The sequence below is a fragment of the Harpia harpyja genome, chromosome 14 (genome assembly GCF_026419915.1).
Source record: "Harpia harpyja isolate bHarHar1 chromosome 14, bHarHar1 primary haplotype, whole genome shotgun sequence".
Taxonomy (NCBI): Eukaryota; Metazoa; Chordata; class Aves; order Accipitriformes; family Accipitridae; genus Harpia; species Harpia harpyja.
In genome coordinates, this window is record NC_068953.1 from 430,867 (window position 1) to 457,359 (window position 26,493).

The 26,493-nt window shown below is 54.8% G+C and overlaps 3 protein-coding genes across 6 annotated transcripts; all 3 read left to right on the forward strand.

Annotated features, from left to right (window-relative positions):
* Nucleotides 1–4,851: 4,851 nt before the first annotated feature.
* MYADML2 (myeloid associated differentiation marker like 2) lies at nucleotides 4,852–8,274 on the forward strand. Its single transcript, XM_052808945.1, has one exon. It carries the CDS (start codon nucleotides 5,263–5,265, stop codon nucleotides 6,169–6,171), a length of 909 nt encoding a protein of 302 aa, XP_052664905.1. The 5' UTR covers nucleotides 4,852–5,262; the 3' UTR covers nucleotides 6,172–8,274.
* A 2,366-nt stretch (nucleotides 8,275–10,640) lies between these two features.
* Nucleotides 10,641–15,917, forward strand: PYCR1 (pyrroline-5-carboxylate reductase 1). Of its 3 annotated transcripts, XM_052808330.1 has the most exons (7): nucleotides 10,644–10,800; nucleotides 10,889–10,959; nucleotides 11,043–11,222; nucleotides 11,889–12,110; nucleotides 12,523–12,615; nucleotides 13,022–13,185; nucleotides 13,286–15,917. In XM_052808330.1, the coding sequence occupies exons 1-7, from the start codon at nucleotides 10,734–10,736 to the stop codon at nucleotides 13,443–13,445; spliced, it is 957 nt and encodes a 318-aa protein (XP_052664290.1). In that variant the 5' UTR covers nucleotides 10,644–10,733; the 3' UTR covers nucleotides 13,446–15,917. The 3 variants fall into 3 exon arrangements, with proteins under 3 accessions (XP_052664293.1, XP_052664292.1, XP_052664290.1); XM_052808333.1 differs by lacking the exon at nucleotides 11,889–12,110 and having other exon boundaries at nucleotides 10,641–10,800; XM_052808332.1 differs by lacking the exon at nucleotides 10,889–10,959 and having other exon boundaries at nucleotides 10,641–10,800; nucleotides 11,920–12,110.
* A 1,793-nt stretch (nucleotides 15,918–17,710) lies between these two features.
* On the forward strand, nucleotides 17,711–23,928 carry MAFG (MAF bZIP transcription factor G). Of its 2 annotated transcripts, none has more exons than XM_052806990.1 (4): nucleotides 17,711–17,821; nucleotides 22,272–22,333; nucleotides 22,423–22,818; nucleotides 23,403–23,928. In XM_052806990.1, exons 2-4 carry the CDS (start codon nucleotides 22,298–22,300, stop codon nucleotides 23,460–23,462), a joined length of 492 nt encoding a protein of 163 aa, XP_052662950.1. In that variant the 5' UTR covers nucleotides 17,711–17,821; nucleotides 22,272–22,297; the 3' UTR covers nucleotides 23,463–23,928. The 2 variants fall into 2 exon arrangements, with proteins under 2 accessions (XP_052662950.1, XP_052662951.1); XM_052806991.1 differs by lacking the exon at nucleotides 17,711–17,821 and adding an exon at nucleotides 18,758–19,054.
* The last annotated feature ends 2,565 nt before the right edge of the window (nucleotides 23,929–26,493 follow it).

Consider the following 26,493-nt stretch of genomic DNA (forward strand, 5'->3'; position numbering starts at 1 on the left):
GGGAAACTACTGTGGGTATCAGTTGTTTGCAAAATGACTCTACACAAGATGATGCACCTGTAGATAGGCAAGTGCCCTAAGCTGTGTCCAGTGATGTATTTCTACTAGGAAACAGTGAAGTAGAAATACCACTGTTGAAGTTTGGAATACTTTTTGCAGAACTGGTTACCTGTATATCTAAAACATTAATTCAAAGGTTAATTTCTAAAAGGCGAAGAATATTCAGAGGGGATATTTTCCTTGCAAGCACAGGAAAAAATCCCTGGGAGTCAGGGATCACTCTTGTAGTTTAGTGTACCTCTGCAACAGTCTTTTAAAATGTGTAACAGGGAGAAGTCTCAGAAATATTTTTAAAGGGGAACTTGGCTAATTTATTAGAAAAATTAACAATTTGCTTGCAAGTCATAGCTGGAAACCAGAATCTGTAACCCAGGAAGTAATTTCCAGCTCTCTACTTCTTGTACTTGTGCAATAAATATAATTTTCCCAAGCCTTTGTAAGGCTGGCGCTTCTAAGTTCATCCCCAGTGACATCTGCTGTGTGGAAGCCAGTGGCAAAAAGGGCAAGACTGGAAGAATTCAGTACCACATGTTTGTGCTCTCAGATCTTGTGACTAGATGAGATGCTTTCCCTCCAAGAGGGAAAAATTGTCACCAAAAACATCACATGATTGAGCCAGAATTAAAATGCAACCAAGAAGTCAAAAGCTGATAGCAGAATGTATGGATTTGCACTGTATGACTATGGGTCCAGATGTGGGCATCGGGCACGTAAGCAGTTTCAGTCATGAGCTGGAGGGTAGACCCTGGGCCTCTATTCGCTACAGGAATCGCTGCTAATACACAGGGCCTGAGAGAAACTAACTCCTACCCAGATAACCCACTCTTCAGCCCTCACAGAGAAGGACCGCAGATCTGATCAAGTAATGTGCACCAAACCCAGACGCGATACAGTGAAGACCTTGGACAATTACGTTCTGCCAGTCCTACCAGCTGGAGCTCTGTTCTGGACTGGGGGCAGCTGCAAGGAGGACGTGCTGTGCTGTAGAGAGGAAAGACACAGAAGGGCTGCTCTGGGGGCAAGGTACCCCATTCCTTGGACAAGCAACGTGGAGGCAGCGTCATTACTGTGAAAACACTGCAAGAAGGTGGTAGCAGCAGTGGGACAGGATTGCTGCTGCTGCTTCCTCCATTTCATAGCCTCTGCTGCAGCCATGGAGCAGCTGATCAAGCTTTTGTCCTCCACGCTAGCCCTTGCTACTCTGTCCTCCTGGCAGTCTTGCGTGGAACCCAGGCTAAAAATCTGGACAGTTTAGTAGCCACAGTCTCTTCTGTGCGAATCAGCGTCTCACTTCTTTGTAAGATGCTGTGACTTACCGTTTAGGAGCCACTGGTCTGATGTGTGGGCACGTGGGCTTCTCAACATTTATTTTGATTGCAAAGCTGCCATGCCATTCACCAGCAAATGTCTGTGGCTCTGGATCTCCTTTCAGAGCAAACCTTAAACTGTGCAGGCAGACTCTTCCCTGTTTAGCAGAACAGGGTCTCAAAGGAGCAGTGCAACAAGCTGAGGTGATGGGGTGCAAGAAGTGGTGGGTTTCTAATTCATGACCTTCTATATGAGATCTGCTTACACGTTTTTAAAGTGAAAAGAAAATTTAATTGCTTTGGCAGTGCATCTGTATGATGCTGGGAAATGAGACTGCTGGCAGCACCCAGAGGCCCTGGGGATCCACAGAAGCCAGAGACCTGCACATTCAAACCCAACACCCCTGCAGAAGGCAGTGGTCCATCTGGTGCACTGCTCCTGCCAGCCGTTCATTTTGGGGACCATTGCGCTCTGCCAGCACTGCCTCCCGGTGCTGAGGCCTCTGCGGAGTGGCACCATTTCTCACGAGAAGTGGAAGCCCAGCAGCAGGACCAGCCCTGCTCTGAGCCCAGGCATCACTGATGGGTCACAGCGTGCAGGGCAGCTGGGGGGGATTGTGATGACCAGCCTGTGGCACCAGGGCCTTTCAAGCAGTTGTCCTCAAGCGTGCCTTGACATGGAGCATCCCTTGACATGGAGCATCCCTTTGCCCTCTGCTCCTGAGTGTGCTGGGTCCCCTGGTCAGATGGGAGGTGATACAGCAAGTTACAGTGTAAGCAATAACACAGTGGGCTATAAACTGTAAAATAGCTCTTCTGCGACTGGAGTTCAGTACAGCTGCTTGACTGTCATATAATAAGTATTGAATAAACTTTTCCTCACTGACCCCACGTAGCCAGTGTGGTACAGTTGTAGCCAAATGCTACAATGCGGAGTGTTGGGGGGGGGGGGGGGGCAGGGGCCGATCTAGAGGGGCTCCTGCTAGGGCTTAAGAAGAAAAATGGCGAGTGTGATCTCAGCTGTGTTCAGGTGCAATAGAGCATCACTGATGGAGTGCTGAGACTGCACAGGGACAGCAAAGCTGTGTGCCCGGACAGGATGAGTGAGAGTCCAACAGCAGCAATAACTTTGCCTTTTAACGCAGCCCCTCTGTTTTACAGGACACGCCACACTACAGACAGTAACACACTGCCAGTCAAGTCTGGAAAACTTCTGCTAGAGGTGAAGGATTAACATCACAGAGAGTCAGGAAGGGCAAGACCTCGGGGTGAGAGCATGTTCACCTGGAGCTCCTTGGCTCTCTTGCTGCATTTCCTGGTTGTTGTGATGCTAATGGTGCAACTTCCACCCCAAATGAATGCAGGTTTTCTACATTCAGCACCAGAGGTCTTTTTAAGGAAAATGGGAGGGATTTTCATGAAAGAGACACTGAGGTTACAAGACGGTGACAAAGCTGAAGGTAGGCACATTTTATCTTAACATTCACAAAATTTGTACTATTCTCATGTGAATCATTCCATAAAGTTATTCCTGGCCTACAAAATGCTGCGAGCTGCTGGAGTGCTGTAGCCACTGCTTTTCACCATAAGCAATCCTGCTGTAACCTATGTCTGTCTCTATTTGTCTCTTGTCTTAATCCACAGCTGGATCACAAGTGACTTGAAGGAGCAATACTAGCTTAAATAGATCCTGTCCAAACCCCTGGCCCTGGCTGCTCTGTCTGTCAATGCCACTGCTGTGTGGATACAAGCACACACATCTGCAGTGTAAATCAGACCAGTGATGACTCCAGGTTAAAAATAATCCCTGTCAGGTGCAAGTTTTCTGCTGTTCTTTTTTAAATCTGACATTAGTATCCTGATCCAGCTCGCAGAGCAGTTGTGTAGGCAAGATGCGTAAGAGCAAGGGAGGAGGGTGGAGGGGTGGGAACAAGCAGCCAGAAACTGGACATGCTGCATCACCTCCAAAGCCCATTTTATCCAAGCAGATACTCGCGTAAAGGCGTGCTTCCCAGCAGCATGAGCGGCTGCAGTCGCACATCCCAGGTGGTGGTCCTGCCTGCCAGCAGCCTTGGTGCCAGCAGACCTTGCAGGCAGCAAACTGCTGAGAAAGGGCATTCTTCCAGGGGGTCTGGGAGCTTTCAGCTGTCTGAGCTCCCCAAACCAGCCCGTCCGAGTCCCCAGGCACAGCACAAGGAAGGCTCATGGGAGAAAGGGGAGCAGCATCCTTCACCTGGACAAACCAAACCCAGGCTGCCCCAGAACTGCATGCTAAGATCATAAATTGGAGCAGACACTTTCTTTTGTCAGCTCTTCTTTATAGTATCTAGCACTGCGTGTGGCGATTCATTGGTGGGTGTCACATCATTACGTTAACATACGAATATGAAACAATTATATTAAGCAATTATTATTGTTACCAAGCATAAGGGTCGATTATCATTCCCAGTTAGGAAGTTACAGGCTTTATCAGCACAGCTGATGACTACCTTGAACCATTCAGAATGTTTTAAGGCTCTGGGCTGGGCTGGCCCTCAGTCATGCTGACTCCTGGCACCTGTGCAGAGCTCCTGGGATGATCCTGCTTCCACACTGGGACCAGCACAGTGAGAGCTGGTCTGCAGGTGAGTCGTCAGCAATGGTGCCATGAGGCAAATGAGGAATTTTTCTACTATGTTGTGGTTTTCATTTTTCCTATTCTGAAACTACCTCAGAAATTTTCTTTGGGGCTTTTAGAGTTAGAATTAAGAAACTTTTGGGTAGAGACCAAGTCTGGGGAAATGTATACCAAAAATGGCTACCTGGGAAAGCTTTGATCCAACAGGAGGGAGGGTTTGACACTATATATTGAAATCTGTGTTCCAAAACAGAGTTAAGAATATCAAAGCAATTTTTGGTTTTTTTACAATTGTATTTGGTTTTGGCATTCAGAGATACAAGAATAACTGGTTCCCATATAAGTGAAACAGAGACAGGGAAGAGTTTACGGAGATAGTGAGGACGGGTGCTCAAAATCCTCACAGCCGCATGCTCTCACTAATGCTCAAAGCACAGCAGGGCCTTTCACAGCAGGTACATATATTACTGCTCCAGATCAAATGGAGCAAAGTGAGTCAGCTTTTATCATAGCCTCTGGCCTAAATCCTTTTATAGGACTAGTGATGCCTCCGGACTTCTGTCCCCGCTCAGGGGGCCTTGGGTCTGGTCTGCAGGACTCAGTTCCTTTTTCTGCAGCGTGGCTGGATCGCAGCCCCCTTCCACAGACAGCCCCCACGGTGTGGGGCGGCTGCTGGGAGAACAAGAGCGTTCGTTCCAGTGACCCGAACGTTTCTAGAGGAATAGCAGAAGGATAATCAAGAGCCTCTGACAGAGCTTGCACTTTCAGTGTTAAATAACACCCACTCATGGCAGTTGGGGGGGGGCAGGACTCATTCCAGAACTATTAATATAGCCCCTATTTATACTCCTAGGTTCCTGCAAACAGCGCAGCAGAGAGCTACAGCTGCAGAGCTAAAATGGAATAAATGTCAACCTCCAGGGAGAAAGTGATCCTTTCCGCCATCATGTGGGGAAGGAGACGGTGAAAGGACAGAACACGGGGCAGGTTTCAGACCTGAGAAAGCGGAGCGAACTGATCGCAGCACCCTGAGATTGCAGCCAGTGGGCAGAGCCAGCTAGTAACCTCCCTGCAGCCGGCAAGTCTGCGCTGATGAGAGGCTGCCAGAAACGCACACTCAGCGTCACACGCAGCACCTACCGATACTGGTAGAGACAAGTCAGGGATTCGAGCTGCCGCTCTACCGATCCAGTACCAGGTGTGACTCAGGACAAAGGAGCAGAAGCCTGAAAGGACGTTTGGGGGGGCTTTAAGTGCATTGTTTGCTGGACTGGAAAGATGATGGAAAGCACGGGAGGGCCGTATCTGAACACGGCTGCTGTGACATCCCCTGTGGGAATAGCTCGTTTGCTGCAGATGACGTTTGGATGCACCACGTTCAGCCTGGTAGCCCACCAGGGGGGATTCAGCGCGGCCTACGGCACTTTCTGCATGTTTGTCTGGACCTTCTGTTTCGCCATCACCGTCTTCATCATCACCTGCGAATTCACGCATCTGCACAGCTGCCTGACCATTTCCTGGGGAAACTTCACAGCTGCTTTTGCCATGCTCGCCACGCTCATGTCCGTCACGGCCGCAGTGATCTACCCGCTCTACTTTGTCCAGCTCGGCTGTTACCCCATCGGCTGTGAGGTGAGAGACTTTCGCATCGCAGCCAGCGTCTTCGCTGGCCTCCTGTTTGTCGTGTATGCCGTCGAGGTGTTCCTAACCAGGGCAAAGCCGGGACAAGTCACCAGCTACATGGCCACCGTCTCTGGGCTCCTGAAGATCGTACAGGCCTTCGTGGCCTGCATCATCTTTGGGGCGCTGGTGAACGACAGCCAATATAGCAAATACGTGGCGACGCAGTGGTGCGTGGCTGTCTACAGCTTTTGCTTTGTGGTGACAGTGGTGGTAGTGGCCTTCAGCGTCACAGGTAAGACTGCCTTGCTGTGGTTCCCCTTCGAGCGCTCTGTGGTCGTCTACACTTTCGGGGCTGTGCTGCTGTACATGAGCGCAGCGGTCATCTGGCCAGTGTTCTGCTTCGACAGCAAGTACGGCTCCCCGCGGCGACCCGGCCTCTGCGCCAAGGGCAAGTGCCCCTGGGACAGCCAGCTGGTCATCGCCATCTTCACCTACGTGAACCTGCTGCTCTACGTTGTGGATCTGGCATACTCCCAGCGCATCCGCTTTGTCTCGCACCTCTGAAATGCGGGTCTGCTGCTGCGAAGCCATCCCAGCGGCGTAAGCAACAGCAGTCGGGGATGTGGCAGGAGACGGGATGCGGGGAAGGGAGGTGCTGATCAGGCAGGTGCACAAGAACCATCAACCAAACTTCAGGGTCAAGACTGACTGGACCAGCAAATTAACGACCTGCAGTGGGTGGGCTGCAGCTGACGCTCGGAAAAGCCCACCTCCTCCATCATTCAACATCTGCTTCAGCTGCCTGGTGCCAGAGCGAAGAAACGATGCAGCTCAAAAGTTCGCAAAATGGCCTTTCATCTCCAGGCGGCAGAAACGCTTGCTGCTGCAACAGCGGGTCTGCAGGCTACTGGATTACTGAGCCAAATATTAGGAAAGACACCAAGGATTTTGAAACTGTTACCAACGCCTAACCTTAATCAAGTGACTACCCAGGAAGTGGGAAAGTTAAAAGCTACATCAAGGAACACCAGTTCTGGAGATGAAAAACAATCCCTCAGAGTTTGGGTTAGTTTGGGCTGTGTGGTGAGACATGAAATGCAAGTGTGGGAAATTCCAGTCAGGATGTTTCTGAGAACAACATCATAGCTGTAATAGTATTTTGAAAACTACCAGTCCTCGCCTCGCCTCGCCTCGCCTCTCCTCTCCTTTGCTGTGTAGCACAGAAAAAGAATATCCTCAAGCATGCAACTTGGGGGGGGGAAGCATGGGACATTCCTATTTAGCAAACACTGAGTCATTATAGAAATGAAAATTTTCAAAATCGGGGCTCTACTGCCAAGAAACAGGGTGCAGAACAGAGCCGAACTGCAAAATAACCATGTAACTTGACATCCTCGCTCAAGCAGGACCAGAAGGTACCTTGGCACATGCTTTGTCTCAGTTCATATGCCACTGTTTTACACTCATGTCAAGAATTTTTTTTCTGGAAGCTTAAAGATAAATTCTGGGGGGAGGGAGGAAGGGGATGCAGAGATTAATTGATCTCACGGCGCTGCATAAAAGACCAAACCTGGTGGGGGGTGGGTGGGGGAACATGGATGGGACATGCCAAAACTTAAATACAACGGTAACAAATTGGGAGCACTGCCTCAGACCAGATCAGGCACTAGGATTCCCGAGCTCTTTGTGTCACCAACGAGCTGCATTTCTCTGACCCACCCCTGAAAAAACACCCACTTTGAAGTCCCACACTGCATAGCTCAGATTTCAAGCTTAATAGGAACAAATGTCCTTCATTTCTGATCCAGTGAGAAACCAAAGCAGTCTGAGTACTTGTGCAGAAAGCATGCAGACTAGATAGGTTTGACTAAAATCTAAAGTAGCTGACTGTCAAGAGCAAGATTTATTTTTTAACCAAATTAAAATAAAGCTGAATGTCAGACTTACATACTACATCTCCAGAGATCTGTATAGTTTCATCTTGGTCTCCACACAGCTTTTATTTCACCAGACATAGCCCTTCTGCTTTCTGCCAGAAAGCGCAGCTCAATTTATTTTGATGTATGAAGCCTGAACGCAGCCCCAAAAAAGTGTATACCCAAGACGGCTGAGACCTCTGACTGACATTCTTTGTAGCAGAGTCACTCTGCTAGAGGAAAAAGGAAGGAAACTTACTTTTCATCAGTGCTTTGTATGGGGTTTGAAAAAGCAAAGGAAAAAATTGTTGGTACAGATTGCGTTGGAGAATTCTGCTACCAAGTCAGAACCTGCCTTTAGCAGTGGGAATTACCAGCCCGTGAAACAGGTCAAGAATCAGTATCCGGCATAAAGGGAATGTACTGAACAGCCTTCCAAGGGGTTTTCGTCTTCCACAAGTCCCCATTAAGGGCAGGAAGTCTGGAAGATAATGGGCCAACAAGAGGCTGGCCAGCTTGTTCTAGGGCATAGACTCAAGACTATCTACTATAGATACAAAATGGGATATTAGAGCACTTTATTTCTTGCCACTCAAACAACTTAAGGGCTTGTACAAATACAAAATGCTAACTTGGAAAAAGAAATCCGTTGGTATTGGAGGAGGCAGTGTACAGAGAGCCACTGCACACAAAAGGAACCTTAAGCATTTATGATGTATTCTTTATAAACCCATCAACCTGGACAAATTAAGCTGTCACACTTGAAAATTACTTTTTTGTTATTACAGAGCACTAAAAATCAAATAGGTGACTGTGAACCATCATGGCTTCTGTTATAAAACTAAAACCTGTAAAACCGAGGAATATTGCTGTGCAAAAGCACCTTCCTGCAGACCCCGGCGTGGCTCTGAGGGGGCTGGTGGAGGCCAGGGAGTGGGATGTCAGCGGCAGGTGCCCCGCAGGCAGGGGCTGCTTGTCCCCAGAGACAGCACTGCAAGTCTTTCGTGTAGTGATGTCTGCTGGAAAGCTCCTCAGCTGGTTAACACTTTCTTCAGCTGGGCATTTGCTTCCTTTTTGCTGTGAAGATTTTGCACCAGGTAGGAGCAACTAGCAGGGATATGATAAAATCTGCTAATTGCACAAGTTGATGCAACTTACACAGTGCCAGGGACATAAAGGCCCAAGAGAAATAGGTAACTGGGAAACAATGGGGGTAAAATCTAGTGCCTTCACAATGAGGAGGAAATAGAATTTAACATGGAAATCATGATACCACTGACTGGAGGAGTGGAAAGACAATTCATTGCCAAGAACAGTGTGTTCAGATTTAGCTTTCTCATCTGCCAGCCAAAGACTGAGCAAAAAATGTTAGCATGGTCAAAATGGCAAAAAAAGATTGTGTGGACAACAATCCACTCTTTTAGGAGAAAAAAAAAAAATCAAAACCTCATGCTTCAGTGGTTAAACACTCACTAACCATTGGAAACTATGAGATTACCCAATCTAGGACAGAGAACATCTGATATCTGCTTAATACGATTTTAACAACCTACCCTGTCATGATTCAGTTAATTAAAAAACCCTTTATTTCCAGAGCTCATCTTTCCCCTTAATTAATAAATCATGATCAAGTAACTTGCCATAAAACAAACTTCCTAAGACACCAATCATTCTCAACTTCTTTGGTAAACTAACGTCAGAATGTACACGCAGTCATTTAGAATTATGGATTTGTGCTTGCAGCCAATAGAGACAGCTCCTAAAGGATTCCAACCTGAAATATATGCATATATATATATACATATATAAAAAATCTGAATCTTTAATGGGTTGGGTTTTTTGGTTTGGCTCCTTCTTATTCCCTCCTCTTTCTGGAGACTGGGATTCTGTAGCCCCAAAAGATGATGTTTAGGAACATTAATCCGCAGGAGATAGACCGAGATTTATTTCTGTCAATGAAGGAGGAGGAAAAAAGCCGAAGGAGAGAAAAAAAAGCAAGCAAGTGTGGCAAGATTACATTTAGGAAAAAACAGCACTGCCTGGTGCCTGGTTTTTATGGCGATGTATTTCAAAACATCTCAGTCTCTCCACAGTCCATTACTACGGACCCTCGAGCAAAGCCACACCACGGGCCGTCCCAACAAAGCACGCGTTCATGCTCCTGCCACGGCTGGGGCCGAACACACCTGCAGCCAGAGAACACCCACGCCTTCCCGTGCGGCAGCCGCCACGCTCGCCACGGGCGCCCAGCAGCTGCGCCGCCATCCCTCGTCTGGCTGCTGGGTCAGAGAGCTGCCGTCCTGGGCGAGGCACAGAGAATCCCCCAGCCCAGGCCGTGTGCTGGCAATGCCGGGACGGCGAGGCAGCCGCTGTTCCGGGGTCAATGGCTGCCCGAGCCCTTCGCCAGCCAGACGAGGACCCGCAGGGGCAGGAGAAGCGAAGGGCTTCGGGGTCCCTTCCCTGGGGAGGCAGAACCCGCTCACCGGTGCGCACCCCCCCGCAGCAGCCGGACGAGGAGGAAGAGGAGCCGGGATGAAGGGCAGGAGGGACGCCACAAAGCGTGGAGCGGAGGCAGGGACACGCGCGGATGGCGAGCCGCCTCCCGTGCCCAACGAAGACCTGGCCCCGCGGGGGACAGGGACGCGGCCGGGACAGTGGCTGGCAAGGGCCGGAGCCCGCCTGCCCCGCTGCCGCCCGGGCCTGCGGGCACGGCCGGCACCAGGCCGGAGGGGAGAGCCGGTGGCGGAGGCGCTGACCGAGGGCGGCCGCGGTCCGGCGGGCCCCTCCCGCTCGGCGGCCCGGAGCCCCTCAGCACGGCGGCGGGCGGCCCCGCAGGGCACGCGGCGGCGCCCGAAGCTTCCAGAAGGGCGCGCGCCGCCGGCCCCGCCGCTGCGGCGGGAGCGCAGCGCCCCCTGGCGGGGCGGGGCGGCGGCTGACCCCGCGCGGACGCCGTAGGCGGCGAATGATGCAACACCGTGCGCCGGTTGCCCCAATAGCTGGCGAGGGTGGCACCGCCCCTCGTCCCTGAGTGGCGGAGGGCCGGCGCGGCACCACCCTGCCGCCCGCCGATTTGCCGCGCGCCGAAGCCCCGCCCCGCCGCCCCGCGGCTCCGCCTCCCGGCGCGGCGCGCGGCCACGTGGACGGCGGTGCGGCCGCCGGTGGGCTCTGGCGGGGCCGTGCAGGACCGGCCGCTCCCCGCTGCGCCGCGCCATGAGCGTGGGGTTCATCGGGGCCGGGCAGCTCGCCTTCGCCCTGGCCAGGGGCTTCACGGCGGCAGGTGGGCGCGGGGCGCGGCGCGGGGTCGGGGGGCGGCGCGGGGATGGCGGCGCCGAGCCGCCGGGGCTGACGCGCGGTGCTGTTCGCAGGGGTCCTGGCCGCGCACAAGATCACGGCGAGCTCCCCGGACACCGACCTGCCCACCGTGAGCGGGCTGCGGGTGAGTGAGGGCGGGCGGCGGCGCTCCCCGCGGCGGGCCGCCCCGGGCTGACGGCGGCCCCGGTTTCTCCCCAACCGCTGCAGAAAATAGGCGTGAACTTCACGGTGAGCAACAAGGACACGGTGAAGAGCAGCGATGTCCTCTTCCTGGCCGTGAAGCCCCCCATCATCCCCTTCATCCTGGAGGAAGTGGGCCCCGACATCGAGGCCCGCCACATCGTGGTCTCCTGCGCGGCCGGCGTCACCATCAGCTCCATCGAGAAGGTGAGGAGGGGCGGCGGGGGATAGGGGTCCGCTGGGGCCGTAGCGGACGGCCGGTACCGGGAGGCGTCTGCCGCAGGGCAGGACCGTGCCGGAGCTGGCCTTGAGGCGGTCCCGCTCCTCCAGCCCCCCGGAGTTGATGCAGGGGACGGGCGACACTTTTGCTGCCCAGGGCTAAATCACTGCTGTGGCCGACCGGTTGCTTTGGGTCACCTTTGCCCATCCTCATCGGAAAAAGCTGTAAGAGTCTTTATGCCAGCTCTTCTATTACACGAGGTGCTGTCAGGTCTTTTTTCTCTCAACAGAGGTGGGTCATCTCCCCTGAATTTCTGCAGACTTAGCGCTAAGTGTCTGCACGAGCTGTTTTGGAGACTCGCGAGCTGATGTGGGAATGAGGTGTTCGGGGTGTTGTTCCCCACAGCAGCTCTGCGCAGCTTCCCATGTGCTGGTACTATGAAAGACTTCACATTTAAGTTTTGCCTGCTTTGGCTCAGAGCAGGGAGTTTGGAGTACAGGAGTTTCTCTTTTCCCTCTGCTTGTGTTGTTCTTGCCCCTGGGGAGTCCCTTCCTAGACAGCCTGTTTGGTATGCCAAATATGCACTAAAGCTCATTTGTGTCTCTTCCTTCTTTCTTTCTTTGTTTCTGTCTCCAATAATTTTCGGCCCTAAGAAACTCTCTACCTTCTGCCCCACACCAAAAGTGATCAGGTGCATGACCAACACCCCTGTGATTGTCCGGGAAGGTGCTACAGTCTATGCCACTGGGACTCATGCAGATGTGGAGGATGGGAAGCTCGTGGAACAACTGATGGCCAGTGTAGGCTTCTGCACCGAGGTGGAAGAGGACCTGATAGATGCTGTAACGGGGCTCAGTGGCAGTGGCCCTGCGTATGTACGTGCTACTTCCTCAACTTGTGACAGTCTTGGGGAGAGCAGTAGGCTTCGCATGCAGTGAAAGCCTGTGCAGCTTCAGTTTGTCAATTCTTGTTTTTCTCATCACTCACATTTGCGATGGGACATGTAATCCAGGTATCCAGTTTATAACCAGTTTGGGTCAACAACAAAAGTCCATTACCAGTCGGATGAGTCTGAAGTCCATAGCCATCAGGCAGTGTCTGCGTGTTCATGTTGCAAAACGTGGGCCTGTAATTAGTATGACCCAGCAGCTGAATTTCTCCCGTTCCCCCCACTCCTGCTTTGGAACTAGTGGGAGGGAAGCCCGGCATAGCACCCATGCAGTAAAGGGGGAGGCATCAGTCTGGAGTAGAGACGTTCAGTCACCTTCTTCCTCTGTCTGGTCTCAGGCGTTCACTGCTCTGGATGCTCTGGCGGATGGGGGAGTGAAAATGGGACTTCCCCGCAGGCTGGCTGTTCGACTTGGAGCACAGGCTTTGCTGGTCAGTATTTCCTCCTCCAGGACACGTTTGAGTCTGTGCCTGCTCTATGCAGACTATTCTGCACATCACGGTTTGAAATAATCTCAGTCCTCTTACTGAATCTACTTTAAAAAACTTATTTGGTTTGACTGCACACAGGTTCCCGGTGACGGGACGTAGGAAGTGTCCGCAGCAACCTGCTGGCGCTGATGGTGGTGTGGGAGCTGGGGCCTGGGGCACCATGCTCCTCTGCAGGCTTTTTCAGCTCTGAAAAGTGTTTTGGCAGCCTGCTAATGGCTTTCGGGCAGGAACCCAGTTTTGCCCACTGTGAGTGTTTGGTGCTGCTCTGCGCAGTGGAGAACAGGAGTATTTGACAGTCGGTTCCTCAGTCAGAGCTCTGGCAGCTGTTTTCTCTTCCTCGCTACAGGGTGCTGCCAAAATGCTGTTAGAATCTGAGCAGCATCCTGGGCAGCTGAAGGACAACGTCTGCTCGCCCGGGGGAGCCACCATCCATGCCCTGCACTTCCTGGAGAGCGGTGGCTTTCGCTCACTCCTAATCAATGCTGTGGAGGCTTCCTGCATCCGGACAAGGTGGGCAGCTATGAAGTCCTAAAAAGCCGGCAAAACTTGCCCCCCACACTCCCTGTCTCTTCCTTTTGCTATGTCTTTCTCTCCCACCACCCCATTGTAGGGAGCTGCAGCATTTGGCAGACCAAGAGAAGATCTCCCCAGCAGCCATAAAGAAGACTTTGTTGGATAAGGTGAAGCTGGAGTCTCCTTCTCTGTCCGTGGCATCTGCCAGCAAAGTCAGTCTGTTCACCAATAAGAGCCCCAGCAGCAAGAACAACTGACCAGGCTGCTGTAGTCTGGCTGTGCTGAACTTCAGTCTCCTCCATGCCCTTGCTTTTTTGTCCAAGGAAGAACGCTTGCTCTGAATGTTGGTGTCCCCCATACCTGGCTCTTGGCTTGCAGCAGCTGTGGGGCACTGCAACACTGTAGAAGAGGGTCTTATAACCTGTAGTGGGGTTGGTGCAAACTGTCCCTGGCATTGCTGTTCTCTGTTGGGCAAGTGTGATGCCATCATCGGACCTTCATCAAGGGCATTTTCTGTCCAGAAGCCTTGGATGCTTCTAGGATTCAAACAGTGTTTGTGGTGTCCCATGCAGAAATGGTTTCTAATAGGATTTTTTTAAGAGGTTTCAGAATGCCTTTTGGTTTCAAAGGTTTGAACCAGGCCCAGACCCCTCTTGCCCCATCTTGCATCTGCTGTCACAGCTTGTGTCTTGTCGCTGTCTTTACTAGCTAGAGCAGGTGCTGCCACACAAATGCAGTGCTGCGCACTACATTAGAGGCTGGGCCCTAAAGCACCTCTCAGAAGGGACCAAAGTGCCTCTGCCCCATCTGCCTTGACTTTCAGAGACAGATGGTGTGAACCTCTGGACCACACTCCGTTTCTCTCTTTGCTGGCCACCCCTTCTCTCTGCTCTGTCTGGTTTGAGGAACCGTGAACTGCTCTCACTGTCCCTCCTTTGTTGCTAGCCTTGCTTGGGTGGTTGGGCAGGTGGAGGGGTAGTGAGTGCTCCCTTTTCCGTCTGTCTCTGACACTTTTTCATGCTCTCCATGGGTAGAATCTGCTCCCACACACCCATGGATATGTGTCAGCGTCACTGTGCTCCCCGATGCTCTCCTTGCTTTGGGGCAGCCGGGAGCAGAGCTGAAGTCAAGGACAACCTCCTCCAGAGAAAGCTGCCTTCTGTACCATTCCCTTAGACTCAAGCAGGGTTTTGTACCCAGCTGCTGAGCTACTGCATGGCAGCAGGGCTCTTCCTCAGCACCTTTCCTTGCATCAGGCTGTACCTCTTTCTTGGACTTCAGTGTTGATGCCTGTTGACAGTGGCTGCTCTGCTTTGGTTTGTGCAATCCAGCTGTGTTGTGGTGGACTGGTTGTCCCTTCCAGACAGCACTTCTCCCAGCAGAGGCCCTGGGCTGGTGAAATCCAGCGCAGCAGCCCTCAGTGTCACCTTGTGTTGGCACAGTTCTATCTCTCTGGTGTTTTCTAGGCTGTTTCTTTTTTCTTTCTGTTTCTCTGAAGGTGTTGCAAGGCTAATGGCTAGAAGGGGAGAACACCTAGAAAAAGTTCAGGGCTGCTTCATGCAGTTGCATTCCTAGTTCTTTAGAATACAAGACTAAAGGGAAACACTGAAGTCATCTACTCTGGCTTGCAGCTCAGATCTTGTCCCATCTCACCTAGTTTGTCCTGCATGACACCTAGGAGGAAAGTCAGTCCTTGCTTGACACAAAAGAGGTTCAGGGAGGACTTGAGAATGCCTGATGCCTGTCCAACAACACTTACTTGCTTGGTGAAGCGCATCCAGATGACTATGTTTTTGCAGAGGTGGAAGGCCCTTGCTTTTCTGGTCTGGAGAATTACCCAAGTCTGACTCAAATTTATGAGCAAGAAACAGCAGCAAAGTATGGGTCCAGGAGTAGTGGTCCCTTCTGCCCCTGAAACTCCAGTATTTGTGAGGGAAGGAATCTGGCCAGGGTTGTAGCAGCAAGCAGAGGGTGGCCCTGCTCGACCCCTCCTGCCGCCTGGCACAGCCCCGAGTGCCAGGCCAGGCGTGAGCAGGCACTGTGCTGTGTTGAGGGCAACGCAGCACCTCTCTTCCCTGGGCCCACTGGGGAAAGGGATGAGTGAGGGTTGTAGACTCAAAGGGCAGAAGGGACCAACGCTCTGATCGGGGAGAAGGTGGATTATAGCCCATCATCTAGAAGGACAGTTAACCTGTACTTCAGGCACAGTCTTGGGAGCCAGCCCCAGAGCAGCAGCAAAGAGAAGATTGCATCTACTGCTTTCTATGATTTCTTTATAGCCAATGTCCCCGCACGGCTTCCTTGCCTCTTTACTTTTCTCCCAGAGCCTGAGTCCTATCCCAAGTCAGAAAACTGCACAAAGCATGCAAGCTGCCCCTACCACTTTTATGGGGCTTCAATGGGAGGAACAGGCTGGAGGGGATGGAATGGATTTGGGTGGATAATTGTCATACTGTACTCTACCTTGGGGTATACTGGGGGAGTGCTGGTAAAAGATGGATATTTCACATGGGCTTATTGTCTCCTGAGGAATCTTGGACATGCAGCTGATGCAGGAAGAGCATTTCTGTATTGTTGCAGAGCCTACCAAAGGTGCTAGTAATGTTTAAGTGTTTTTAGTGTTAGGCTTTTGGCTGGTAGCAGGGCATGACCCTACAGGCATGACAGATGGCTACTCCTCTTCCCTCTTTACATAATAAACTGCTTCTCTGACAGAGAGCTCTGGCTAATCCCAGCTGTTTGGACCAGGTATATCTCTTCCCCCTGGCAGTGGCCATTGGGTCCTTGCTGCTCACAGTGAGTGTGCTTCAGGTGTGCTGCAAACCTGTCTTTGAGACTGGTTTGTCTGGGTGTGGGACTGGGAAGCATATCGGCCTCTTCCTCCTTGTCACCCATGGTCCCTGAGCAACAACAGAAGTTATCCTAGTGCCCTGTGCTACCAGTTTTTGGATATTTAAAGAGAATGGGAGGAGGAAAGCTGCCTGGCTCAAATCTGACATGAGGGACTTGGAGCGTTAATCCTTCTCAGAGTATCCCAACCCTGTAGGCTTTCTAGCGGTTCTGCCACTGCATACAAGATTCCATGGGAGGCGAGTGGGTGCCGCATGTTCCTCTGTTTCCCTGCTCAGGCTGTGAATACCCTGCGCAGACAGGCCAAGCTGGAAGTCAGATGGCTTAAGTACTGGCTGATGCAAAATGAAAGGGAGTGTTGCAGAAAGTGTTGCAACTTGGCTGATAAAAGTGTGATGCAGAATAAAAGGTAGGATGGCTGAGATTGAGCCCCTCTGCAGGGAGACTTACTGACTGCCCCAGCGTACCCCCAGAGAGGCAGAGCTATAGATGAACTTCCTAGATGCTTGTAGGCCTGTAACTGAGCTGTCCACCACAGCAGGTGGAAAACCCAGCCTGTCAAGGGCTACAGAAGAGCTCTACAGGACTCCCGTTCAGGTCCCTGCATGCACAGCAGAGAACAGCGGTGGTGCTGCCGAATGCCCAGGGCCCAGACTACCTCCTTAGGAGCGTGCTTTCTCCATGATGTTGCCTGAACTCCTGTATGCCCAATTTCATTGCAGCACCTTCCACTTGTCCCCTCGTCCTTATCTGCTGTACTCATCTTGTCAGCCCTGCTTTGCTTGTAGCACAGCAGTAAATGCAGTAGGCACCGGTATTCCTGTGTTACGGACCCACAGTTAGAGCAGAAGAGGTGGAAACACGCGTGGAGCAAGCCAGGCACGAACTGGGAGAGCAGCATTTCACAGCAGAAGAGCCAGTCCCAATCTTGACGCTTTTCAGCCAGGGCTTGCTTCGGCACTGTCTCCAGTGCCTAGGAGAGCTGCTGCGAAGCCCTCCTCTTTAAGTCAGCATTTTCGGTGGAGACCTTGCTGCTCCTCCGTGCAGTTTCAGCAGCTCTAAGAAACTGTGGATGCAGCAAAGAGGAGCAGCTGAAAGGGAGCGTGGGGCCCCCCGGGGGAGAGGACGCCGGTGCTGGTGTCCACGCCGGGGCAGGCAGCCGGGCTCTCCTCTGCGCTGGGGCCAAGTTACAACGAAGGGCGTGGAACAGGGGGGCACCCCCGGGGGGAGCAGCACCCCCTGCTCCTGCTGCGCGGCTGTTCCTCGCTGTGCACCGCTAACACGCGTGGGAGCCCGGGGGAGGCGGCCACCCCCCCTCCCCGCTGCCCCGGCCGCCGGTTCCGAGGCCAGAGGTGCCGGAAGACCCCTCGCTGCCGATCCACCGGGGCAACGGGCGCGGCGGCGGCGGCAGGGCTCGCCCCGGGCCGGGAACTGCCCCGCGCCGGCGGGAGGAGGCGGCACCGGCCGGGGCCAGGGGTCCCCCGCGGCTCCCGGGCGGGCCTTGCACGCCGGGCGGAGCCCCGCGCCTGCGGGTGGGCGGCCGGTCGGTCGGTCGGTGCGGGCCGCCGCCGCCACCTCCCCTTTAAGGAGCCGCCTCCGACAGAAACGCGCGTCCCCCTTAAGGCCCGGGGCGGTTGCGCCGGGCGCTTCATGAATGGAGCCACGTGACCCAAACATCACGTGACGCGTCCGTGAGCGGCGGCGGCGGCGGCGGCTCGCGGCGTCCCGGTCCCTCCCAGCGCGGCCTCCCCGCCCGGCCCAGCCCCGGCGGCTCCGTGAGGAGGTGAGGGCCGCCAGCGCCGGCTGCGGCGGCGGGCGGTGGCGGGCGCGGCCCGGGCGGCGGGCGCGGCCCTGGCACCGGGCGGGGCGGGGCGGCGGGCGCGGCGGGCCGGTCCCCGGGGGCGGGCCGGGGCGGGGCGGGCCAGGCCGGGCGCGGCGGGCCCGGGATGGCGGCTGGGGCCGCCGCGGGGCGGCGGGTGCCGCGCGGGGCCGCCGCCGCTGACTCACGGCGGGGGTTCCGGGGCCGCGGCCCCCCCCCGGCGCCGCCCGTCGCGCCGCCCGCCCCTGTCCCCCGCCCCGCCCGGTCCCCCGCCCCGCGGCCGAGCAACAGGTGCGCGGGGCCGCCGGCCTGGGGCCTGTCCCCGCCGCCGCCTCCCGGGGCCGCCGGCGGGCACCACGGGCGCGTCCCGCCCCTCCCGCCGGCCCGGCTCGTCCTGCGGACCGACCGGCTGCCCCCGGACCAGGCCCGTCCCCTCTGCGCCGTGTCGTCCGTCCCCCCCGCGGAGCCCGGCGCCGCCGCGGCCCGGCCCGCAGCGGGTGCCCGCTCCCGCGAGGGGCGGAGGCGGTGCCGCGGGCGGGTGCGACGGCCCCGCCGGGCGGGTGGCCCCCGGGCGGGGGGGGGGTCCTCAGCGACCGGCCTCCTCGGCGCGGGCTTTCTTCTTGCCGGGTGATCTCCCTCCTGACCGGGGGAGGCGGAGGTCCGGGGAGGGCGAGGAGCCCCGAAGGGCTCTCGCTCGTTCCTGGCGCAGAGGCTTGGCCGCAGGCGGGACAGCTGCGCTTCCCCGATGCCCTCGCCCCGCCGCTCGCTCGGCGTGGCCGGTACCGGCTGGGAGAGAGCCGGCAGCCGAGGGGACGCGGCTGCGAGGTTCTGGCCCCTGTTCCGTAGGGGCCTGTGGACTCGGTCCCCCCTACCCGCCCCCCGCCGGAGCTGCCGGTGCCTGGTGGGTGCAAGGAACGGGGCTGGAGGTCTGCTCGGTGCTCAGCGCTGCAGTGGCCTCGGAGCTGAGTGGGTTCCCTCTGCGGTGGGAAGCACACCTCTCCGGTGGGACTGGGGAGCAGGCTGCAACGCCCGACCAACACAGAGTGTCTGTGTGTGTGCACGGGGGGGTCTGGCCATCCAGAGCTGGGGACGGCTCTCGCTGCCCAGGATGTGCGATGCTTGAGCTGCGTGGTTCAAGGAAGGCACTACCAGGAGGCTGGAAGGGGTCTCTGAGAGCCAGCTGTTTCCTTCATCTGTGTAAGCAGAGTTAAAACCATCTGGGTGGGCAGATTCCTTGAGGGAACAATTGCTGTCAAAGTGCCCTGGGTTGGATGTGAGCTCACCAGGGACTCCCAACGGGAGGGCGGGGGGGGGGTTGGGTGGGCACAGGAGAGGCACTGTCCTGACTTCATATGCAATTGGGGAAGTCATCCGATTTCTTTGGATTCCTGAGGGGGCTCTGTGAGCTAATTCACAAGAAAGCAAATAAACAGAGTATGAAATCCACACGGGGAGAGAGAGCTCTCGTGCGGCGTGCCCGACTGCTGCCAGTGAACCACGCTCCTCTGCCCGCCCGGTGCTGCGGAACCCGTTGTGGAGCACAGCCCCTTCCTCTGCCTCCCTGTCCCTACCGATGGGCCTCCTTCCCTCCCGGCGCCGTCTCAGGGCCAGCCTGTGCTGGAACGGGTGACGTCACCGTGTTTACACGGGGCTCGTGGCACGGTTCTGCGATCAGGAATGTGGAGAATGGGGCCCGCGTTGAATCATGCGCGGTGCTGTCAGCTCCCTTGTGCTGCCTTTGAGCTGAGGAGAGAATTGGCTGCGCTTGTGCTGAGTTCAGGCCTTTTGAGCTCTGGGGAAATGTGTTGAGGCTGCATTTTCTTCATTGCAGTCATCGCGTTTGGCACTTTTCAGTGTGATCTTTCTTCAGGAAGCTATCAAAAGCTGAGCAATCAGCAATCTGGAGAGTTAGGCCAAGTTTGGTCTCTGTCTTGGTGCCAGTTCTCTGGGTGTCCTCTCTGCGAGCTGCCAAATAGCCCTGTCTCTGATCCTTCAAAGGGGACCCAGAAAATAGCCAACAACTGGTCTTGGGGTTGTTCTTCCCGTTCTGCTGACTGACTTGTGTGTTGCTGCGTCTCATTCTGATCCCCTTGGGAAGGGGGATGAGGAGAGGTGGGATCAGCAGGTGCTTTTGGGGACAGTCCTGTTACAGCTTTGACGGTGGCTGTGGGAGGCTTCTGCCTGAGGAGGCTGGGTTCCTCCGGGTAAAAATGCTGCTTGACTCTTAAAAGTTCACGAAAAAGTAAATTGCTCTTGTCAGGGTCTGGGACCAGCCTCTTCTCTTGTCTACTTCTAGCTCTCTTGCCCCCATCTTGGTGTTAGCAGAAGTCGTGGTGCAAAGGCAGGAATGAGTCGCTGCCTTTGCAGGGTCCGGACTGTGTGAGCACCCCTGCCGATTCCCCAGTCTGCCCCAGGGAGCTCTCTTCCCAGCACCCTGCCTGATGCAGCACGCTTGTTGCCTTGTTTGTTTCATTTCAGCTCTGCTGTAATGAAGGAAGCTTGAGTGCTTGCCAGGCAGCTGGAAATTCTTTAGCGCCACAAGGCAAACAAATTTCTGTAGTCCCACTGACCATACCTGCGCTTGGCTCCTTACGCTCACCAGAGGACAGCGCAGAGAGGTGCTGCAGGGGTGACATTATTGGTCTCCCCAGCTATTCCCTTCTCCCCTTTTCCCAGCAGCCATGTTGTTTGCTAAGTAGGAGCAGAGGAAAGGAACGCAACGGTGTGGTAGAGAGTGAAGAACGGATTTTATGAAGCAGTCAGTTGTGTGCTGTCTGCCCTGTGTTAGCCTGCTTCATTGCAGCTACCTTCCTTGGACAGCAAAGTGACCCTTTCTACACCAGCACTGTCGGGTTGTAGCGGACATCTCATTGGAAGGAGCATTGTCCTCTGGGTATAAATAGCCTGCCTCCTGGCAGGCTGGAGGCTTTGGGAACATCTCTGCCGGTGTCCTGGGGAATGCTGACCCCGTTCACCTCTAATAGGTGGTAGATGCATTGCAGGGAGCCTGCGCCGCAGCTGCTAGAAGAGCATAAATTCGTATTTGCTGACTTGTGCATCTGGTTCTTGGCTATAACTGTACATCAGTGCCTCTTACATTTAGCAAAGCAGTAGCAACCAGAATTGTTGTTGGCTGTTTGGCACTGAAGAGATAAAAGGTAAAGAGGTGTTCGTAGACTGCACTTGCACAGGAACGCTCAAGGAGGTGTGCCGTTCCTGGCGGTTGGAGGTGCAGCTATGTCTGTTGAGCAGTATCTGAGCGGATGAATTCATTGGGCAGCGTAGCAGCACTCTGAACTAAAGCCTGAGGGAAGGAGGTATGTAGGGATAGAAACAGGAGCTCAGGTATAAATCACTGTGACAACAGGCCTGGGAATTGCTCTTACCAGTTCTGATGTCCTGTCTTAGGAGTCTGTTCTCCGGTTTTGGCCACCCTTAATCTTTGTTTTCTTATGAGCATACCTTGGCTCTGAAGATAAGGGAGGGAGAGGGTGGCTCTGGGCCCTGACATTGCCAGGGACCGACATGGACTTTCTCACAGAAAAGACCTACAGCTGGGGTCAGCTTTGCGCGACCGGGAGAGGTGAAGGCTGCTGAGGCCCAAATTTGTGATGGGATTCCAGTGTGCCCAAACGCTTCCTTGTACTGCAGCATCAGGTTGTCCTTCTGTTACTTGGGAGAGGTTGGGTGCAGAACTTTGCCTTGAGCCTGGATGGGCTGGCTTTCCTGGGAAGCAGAAAAAGTTTGGAGAGGTGTGAGTGCAGCAGTGGTGTTCTCCCGTCGTGCAGGATGCCCGGCGAGGCATGTTGTGGAGGCAAAGGCTTCCTCTGCGCTCATTGCCCAGGGTTGCGTGTTCTTGAACCGTACTGTTTCAGGTCCTTGGGGGCAGCTAGAATCTGGCAGGGCTTTTGTCCTGGGGAGTTTCTGGGCCGTGCTTGGGCACCTGTTGGAGGGGCTGTGTCGGAGCGACTGGCTGCCTTGCTGTGCTTGGGAGTGACAAGGATGAGGCTGGGAGCAAGAGGCGCCGAGTGCCAGCGTGCTGAGTCAGCATGACTGGCCTGGAGCAGCCGTGCTCTGGACCCAGCCTGCTGCCTGCCAGGCTATTTTTAAAAATGTGGCTTCCGTGTATTCTGACTCCTCCTAGTTTTTTTAATTTCCACCACCCCAAGCAAAAAAACCCAGCATTGCCACAAAGTCTCCCTGGGAGTAGGGGTGTGGAAGGGCAGCAGTTGCTGCTCAGGGACAGAATCTGCTGCTTGTGAGTCCAGCTCAGTCAGGTGCTTGTGGAGCGTCGTCCGGGGAGGGGGCAGCGGGATGTGCAGCAGCCCGCGGCGTTGCTGCTAGACCCTGCCACGGGAATGTCGCAGGCTCTGCTGCATCCTGGGGGGCTAACCTGACCTTCCTTCCCTTCCAGAACCTGATTGACAAGGCTGTCGTGTTATGACGACCCCCAACAAAGGAAACAAGGCCTTGAAGGTAAAGCGGCAGATGGAGGAAGGGGGTGCGGAAGGCGGGTGCAGGCATCCGCTCCAGGTTTGACAAGTGTGTGCTGCCTTCTATTCCAGGTGAAGCGGGAGCCAGGCGAGAATGGGACCAGCTTGACAGATGAGGAGCTGGTGACCATGTCTGTGCGGGAGCTGAACCAGCATCTACGGGGCCTGTCGAAGGAGGAGATCATCCAGCTGAAGCAGCGTCGGCGCACGCTGAAGAACCGGGGCTACGCGGCCAGCTGCAGAGTCAAGCGTGTTACCCAGAAGGAGGAACTGGAGAAGCAGAAGGCAGAGCTGCAGCAGGAAGTGGAGAAGCTGGCCTCCGAGAACGCCAGCATGAAAATGGAACTCGATGCTCTCCGCTCCAAATACGAGGCTCTCCAGAACTTCGCCAGAACCGTGGCCCGGAGCCCCGTGACCCCTGCGCGGGGGCCTCTCACCTCCAGTATGGGGCCCCTCGTCCCTGGCAAGGTTGCTACTACTAGTGTCATCACAATAGTGAAATCCAAAACGGACGCCCGGTCTTAGTGAAGCGAGTGTTGCCTGAGCTTGTCTGTGCAGGGCAATTAGGCACAAAACCAGCCTGGAATCCCCAAAGCACAAACCCTCCCCACATGGGTCCGGGTTCCTTCTACTTGGCCCAGGACTGGCCTGCTGATCACTCCAGTTTTATTTTGTTGTGTCCAGATTGGTATGAGCAGTGGTGATGCGTCCCTTGTCCTGTGCAGACAGAGCCTCCCACCCAGCGGTCTGTAGCCCTCGGGCGCCCTTGGGACAGACTGCGAGATCTTGGTTTTCTACCCAAAGAAAGTCTGTGCAGCGTGGCCGACGGCAGGGCGACGGAAGGGCTTGGGGAAGGTCCGGAGGGAGGCTTTCTTCCTGGGGGCCGGGAACCCTAATTTTCGGTCACTTCCAAAGGCTTTATTTCATTACTCTTCCAGGTGGTGCATCTCGGTGCCTGACTGCCAGGCGCCTGAACCTGCTGCTTTTGTCTCATTTGGTACCCGTAGTTGCAGTTGGGGTGTTCTGTGTAATAGGTTTTTATTCCTTTCTAGGTGTCCCTCTGTGCCCTAACAGTGGGTTTCCTTCAGACGTCCGTTGCGTTAGCCGTGTAAACCAGCAGTGGTGGAAAGGAAGATGCTGTCGTGCCCTGCTGCCTCTGCCCCAGCGATGGGGAAGGAGCTGGGACAGGGCCCTTGCGGGGGCCCAGCACCCCAGGGGAAGGAGGGAAGGTACCGTGTTGACTGCAGGCCGGTTTTGTGCCTAATGTGTTGCACTGAACAAGACCAAAATCACTAGTTGTTCCCGTGTTTTGAGGGTATCAAGTGTCTCTAGTGTGATGGTTTACACAACCAGTTTATGTGGTTAAATAGCCCTTTATTTAAAGAGAGAAACATCGTTTTAAGAGTTATTAAATTATCTAAGTTTAAAATTAAAATCAGACAGAAGAGAGAGCGTATTTATAGTCAGCTTTTTTTATCTGAGAGGGCGAGAATATTTGACCATATGAATGGCGAAATATTCTCGGAGACTTTGCTAGTTAAAAGTTAATAAATAAATAATTTTAAAGTTTCTCATGAACCTCCCGCAAACTGTTTGTGGCTCTGAGGTTAGTTTTTATAAAGAGTTATCAGACTTTATTTATAAAACTTAGAAAAAGACAAAAAAAGAGGCAAGTCCTGTTTGATATCTTTTTGCAATTGTACCAAAAGTGACTTATTCTTGACCTTGCTGGCTTCCGTTTTGTCCCCTTGTGTTGCGCTCTCTGTGCTCTCTGAGCTCTTGCGTGGCGCTGTGGTGTGGTGGTGCCAGTGGCTGCCTTTGCCATGTGCTGTCGTTTCATGCTGCCGTCATTTTCCCTAAGCTCGACCGAGAGATTGAGTTGGAATCTCTCCGAATTCTCCAGAAGGATTCTGGCACACAGGCAAAGGCGCTGCTGTTCTTGAAGGCAAAAATGAATGGCTGTTGCGACTAAGTAGTGATGCCTGCCCAGAAAACGCTTCTCTGCAGAGGCATGCTGCAGGGGCATGGGCGGCTTGGGCCCCTTGCTGAGCAGCTGACGCTGAGTAACTCGGTTACCTGAATGGGGAAAACGTTGCGCTTTCCTTCCTCCAGCAACGGTGGTAGAGAAGTAACACAAGGGAGAATTGTCCAAGTTTAGGAGGAGACTGATGGGATTTAACTCTGGAATTGGATCCTGTGGTCAGAACTTGTGTTGCTCTTGCGGCTCACCTGACAAGAGGGGCAAGTCTGCCTGCCTTCTGGGCAGTGCCGGACCAGCGCTAGTCCTGAGTGTGTGCATATTACTGAAAATTAAGCTGTGGCACGGTTACTGTCTTTCCTGGTGCAGCTTCTGTCTGTGGGTGTTGGAAGAGTGCTTAGACTTACAGCTGTGTGACACAGCTGAGAAGCTATTTGTGGCCAGGCTGCATTTCCACAAACACTTTGATCCCCCTCTCCCCTCCCCAAAGATTTGAGCCGATTACTGAGTTGTTTTAGAGAAGCAGGATGTGGGGGTGAAGTCCATGTGATCTCCTGGCTGCTGAAACTCTCCTGAGCAGAGGGGACAGATCAGGATGGCACAAGTGAAACTGCAGTCTTGCAGGGAGGCGTGGTTTGCCATACTGGGTGGTTTTTGGTGATGTGTTTCTCATGTAGCTGAACTGATACTGCTGTCCTCTGGGCTGAGAAGCAGGTAAACCTGATGAAAGCCGCAATGTGGCAGAAGAGGAGCAGGTAGTTGGTGGGGGCTTCCTGGTGGAGGGGGAGATCAGATTTTCTCTGATTGATTGGGAGTTTAGGGAGAAGCTGTTTGGGATGCTTTTCCCAGTGAACTTCCTGAACGAGGAGCGGGTTAGAACATTGCGTCCAGGCTTCCCCCTCCTCCCAGCCCTGGGCTTTGTCTTCTCTGAGCTGAAGTGCCTGACATGCCGCTTCCCAGCCGTTCACCGGATGGGTTACGCACCGAGCAGCACTCAGCACAGAACTCTGGGCTCTAACCTTTGTCTTCCAGCTGGTGTCGTGGTGCCTGGAAGAGGTGAGGTGTTCCAAAACACAGAGCCCTCCAGTTGGCCTGGGGTGTCAGTCCCAACCCTGTCCCTCCTGGCGCCAGCCTGAGATCAAACCTGGCTAGAGCACCATTCTGAACCCAGCCGGAGGCCTGACCTCAGCAGGGTGAGCAGCCAAGGTTTTGTGTATGGGGCTGGTTAGGAACTGAGCTCCAGGGGCTGGAGGCTGTGGTGTGAGGAGAGCCCCGTCAACAGAGCAGACGATGACGGGCAATCCTGCAGCCATGGTGAACTCGCTTCCGTCGTACTCTGCAGCAAGGAAACGTCCGGGTCCTTCCCTGCCGGCCGGGTGGCAGCCATGCTGTTGCCAGTAGGAGACTGTGCAGCTCTGGAGTGAGACCGTGAGTCAGGAGGACAGAGCAGGTGGCAGCGCTGACTCCGCCAGATGTTAACGCTCTCCTTTCTCCTCCCCTGTGCTGCGCTTGCTAGCTCGCGGCCCCAGCCTGCTCCGAGTGGCCGAGCGCGTTCGATGAGGACGGGTCCGTCCGTCGTGTAGGGGGGAGCGGGTGCAAAGCCATGGCTGAAGGGCGCCTGTGTGTAAACGAGCTCTGCGGGTGCTGGGCTGGATGTCGGCGGGGACGTGGTCCCCTCCCGAGTGCTGCTTCCCTATGCTAGCGCGTTGGTTTTGGTTTTGTTCTCAGTGAAGCGTTGGGCCCCGAGTGACGTTATTTCTGCAGTGTCCACGGAGTCTCCCGTCCTGCTCCGGGGGACCCGGTCCCCCGCCAGCTGGCTTCCTCTGCCCGTGCCAGGCGACCCCTGCCCCGAGCCGTCACGCTGACCTCTCTCTCGTATATAGCGTTCTGGAGTGTGACAGTTCTTGTTCCTGAGGTGCTCGTCCGTTTGGTTTCCTGCTGTGAAGGGTGTCGTGTTTTCTTTCTCCTTTTCCCGGTGCCGTTACCGCGGTGGTCGGGGGGGGGGGGGGGGGGGCTGACCCCCCCCCCCCCGCCCGCAAAGCGAGCCCCCGGGGTGACCCCCCCCGCGCCGCCGCCCCCCGGGGATTTGTGTATCTTGTGGTGAATTGTGTAAAGTTAACTCCCGCCCTGCTCGGCCTCGGCGGGCATCGCCCTCCGCAGAGAGC

What these genes read in the sequence shown, in the direction of transcription:
- PYCR1 (XM_052808330.1), top strand. Translation starts at nt 10,734, where the DNA reads ATGAGCGTGGGGTTCATCGGGGCCGGGCAGCTCGCCTTCGCCCTGGCC. An exon ending in CCACCGTGAGCGGGCTGCGG is followed by an intron (nt 10,960 to 11,042) that starts GTGAGTGAGGGC and finishes CAACCGCTGCAG; the next exon opens with AAAATAGGCGTGAACTTCAC. An exon ending in CCATCAGCTCCATCGAGAAG is followed by an intron (nt 11,223 to 11,888) that starts GTGAGGAGGGGC and finishes TTCGGCCCTAAG; the next exon opens with AAACTCTCTACCTTCTGCCC.
- MYADML2 (XM_052808945.1), top strand. Translation starts at nt 5,263, where the DNA reads ATGATGGAAAGCACGGGAGGGCCGTATCTGAACACGGCTGCTGTGACA.
- MAFG (XM_052806990.1), top strand. Translation starts at nt 22,298, where the DNA reads ATGACGACCCCCAACAAAGGAAACAAGGCCTTGAAG. An exon ending in AAGGAAACAAGGCCTTGAAG is followed by an intron (nt 22,334 to 22,422) that starts GTAAAGCGGCAG and finishes CTTCTATTCCAG; the next exon opens with GTGAAGCGGGAGCCAGGCGA. An exon ending in GGCCCCTCGTCCCTGGCAAG is followed by an intron (nt 22,819 to 23,402) that starts GTTGCTACTACT and finishes ATTCCTTTCTAG; the next exon opens with GTGTCCCTCTGTGCCCTAAC.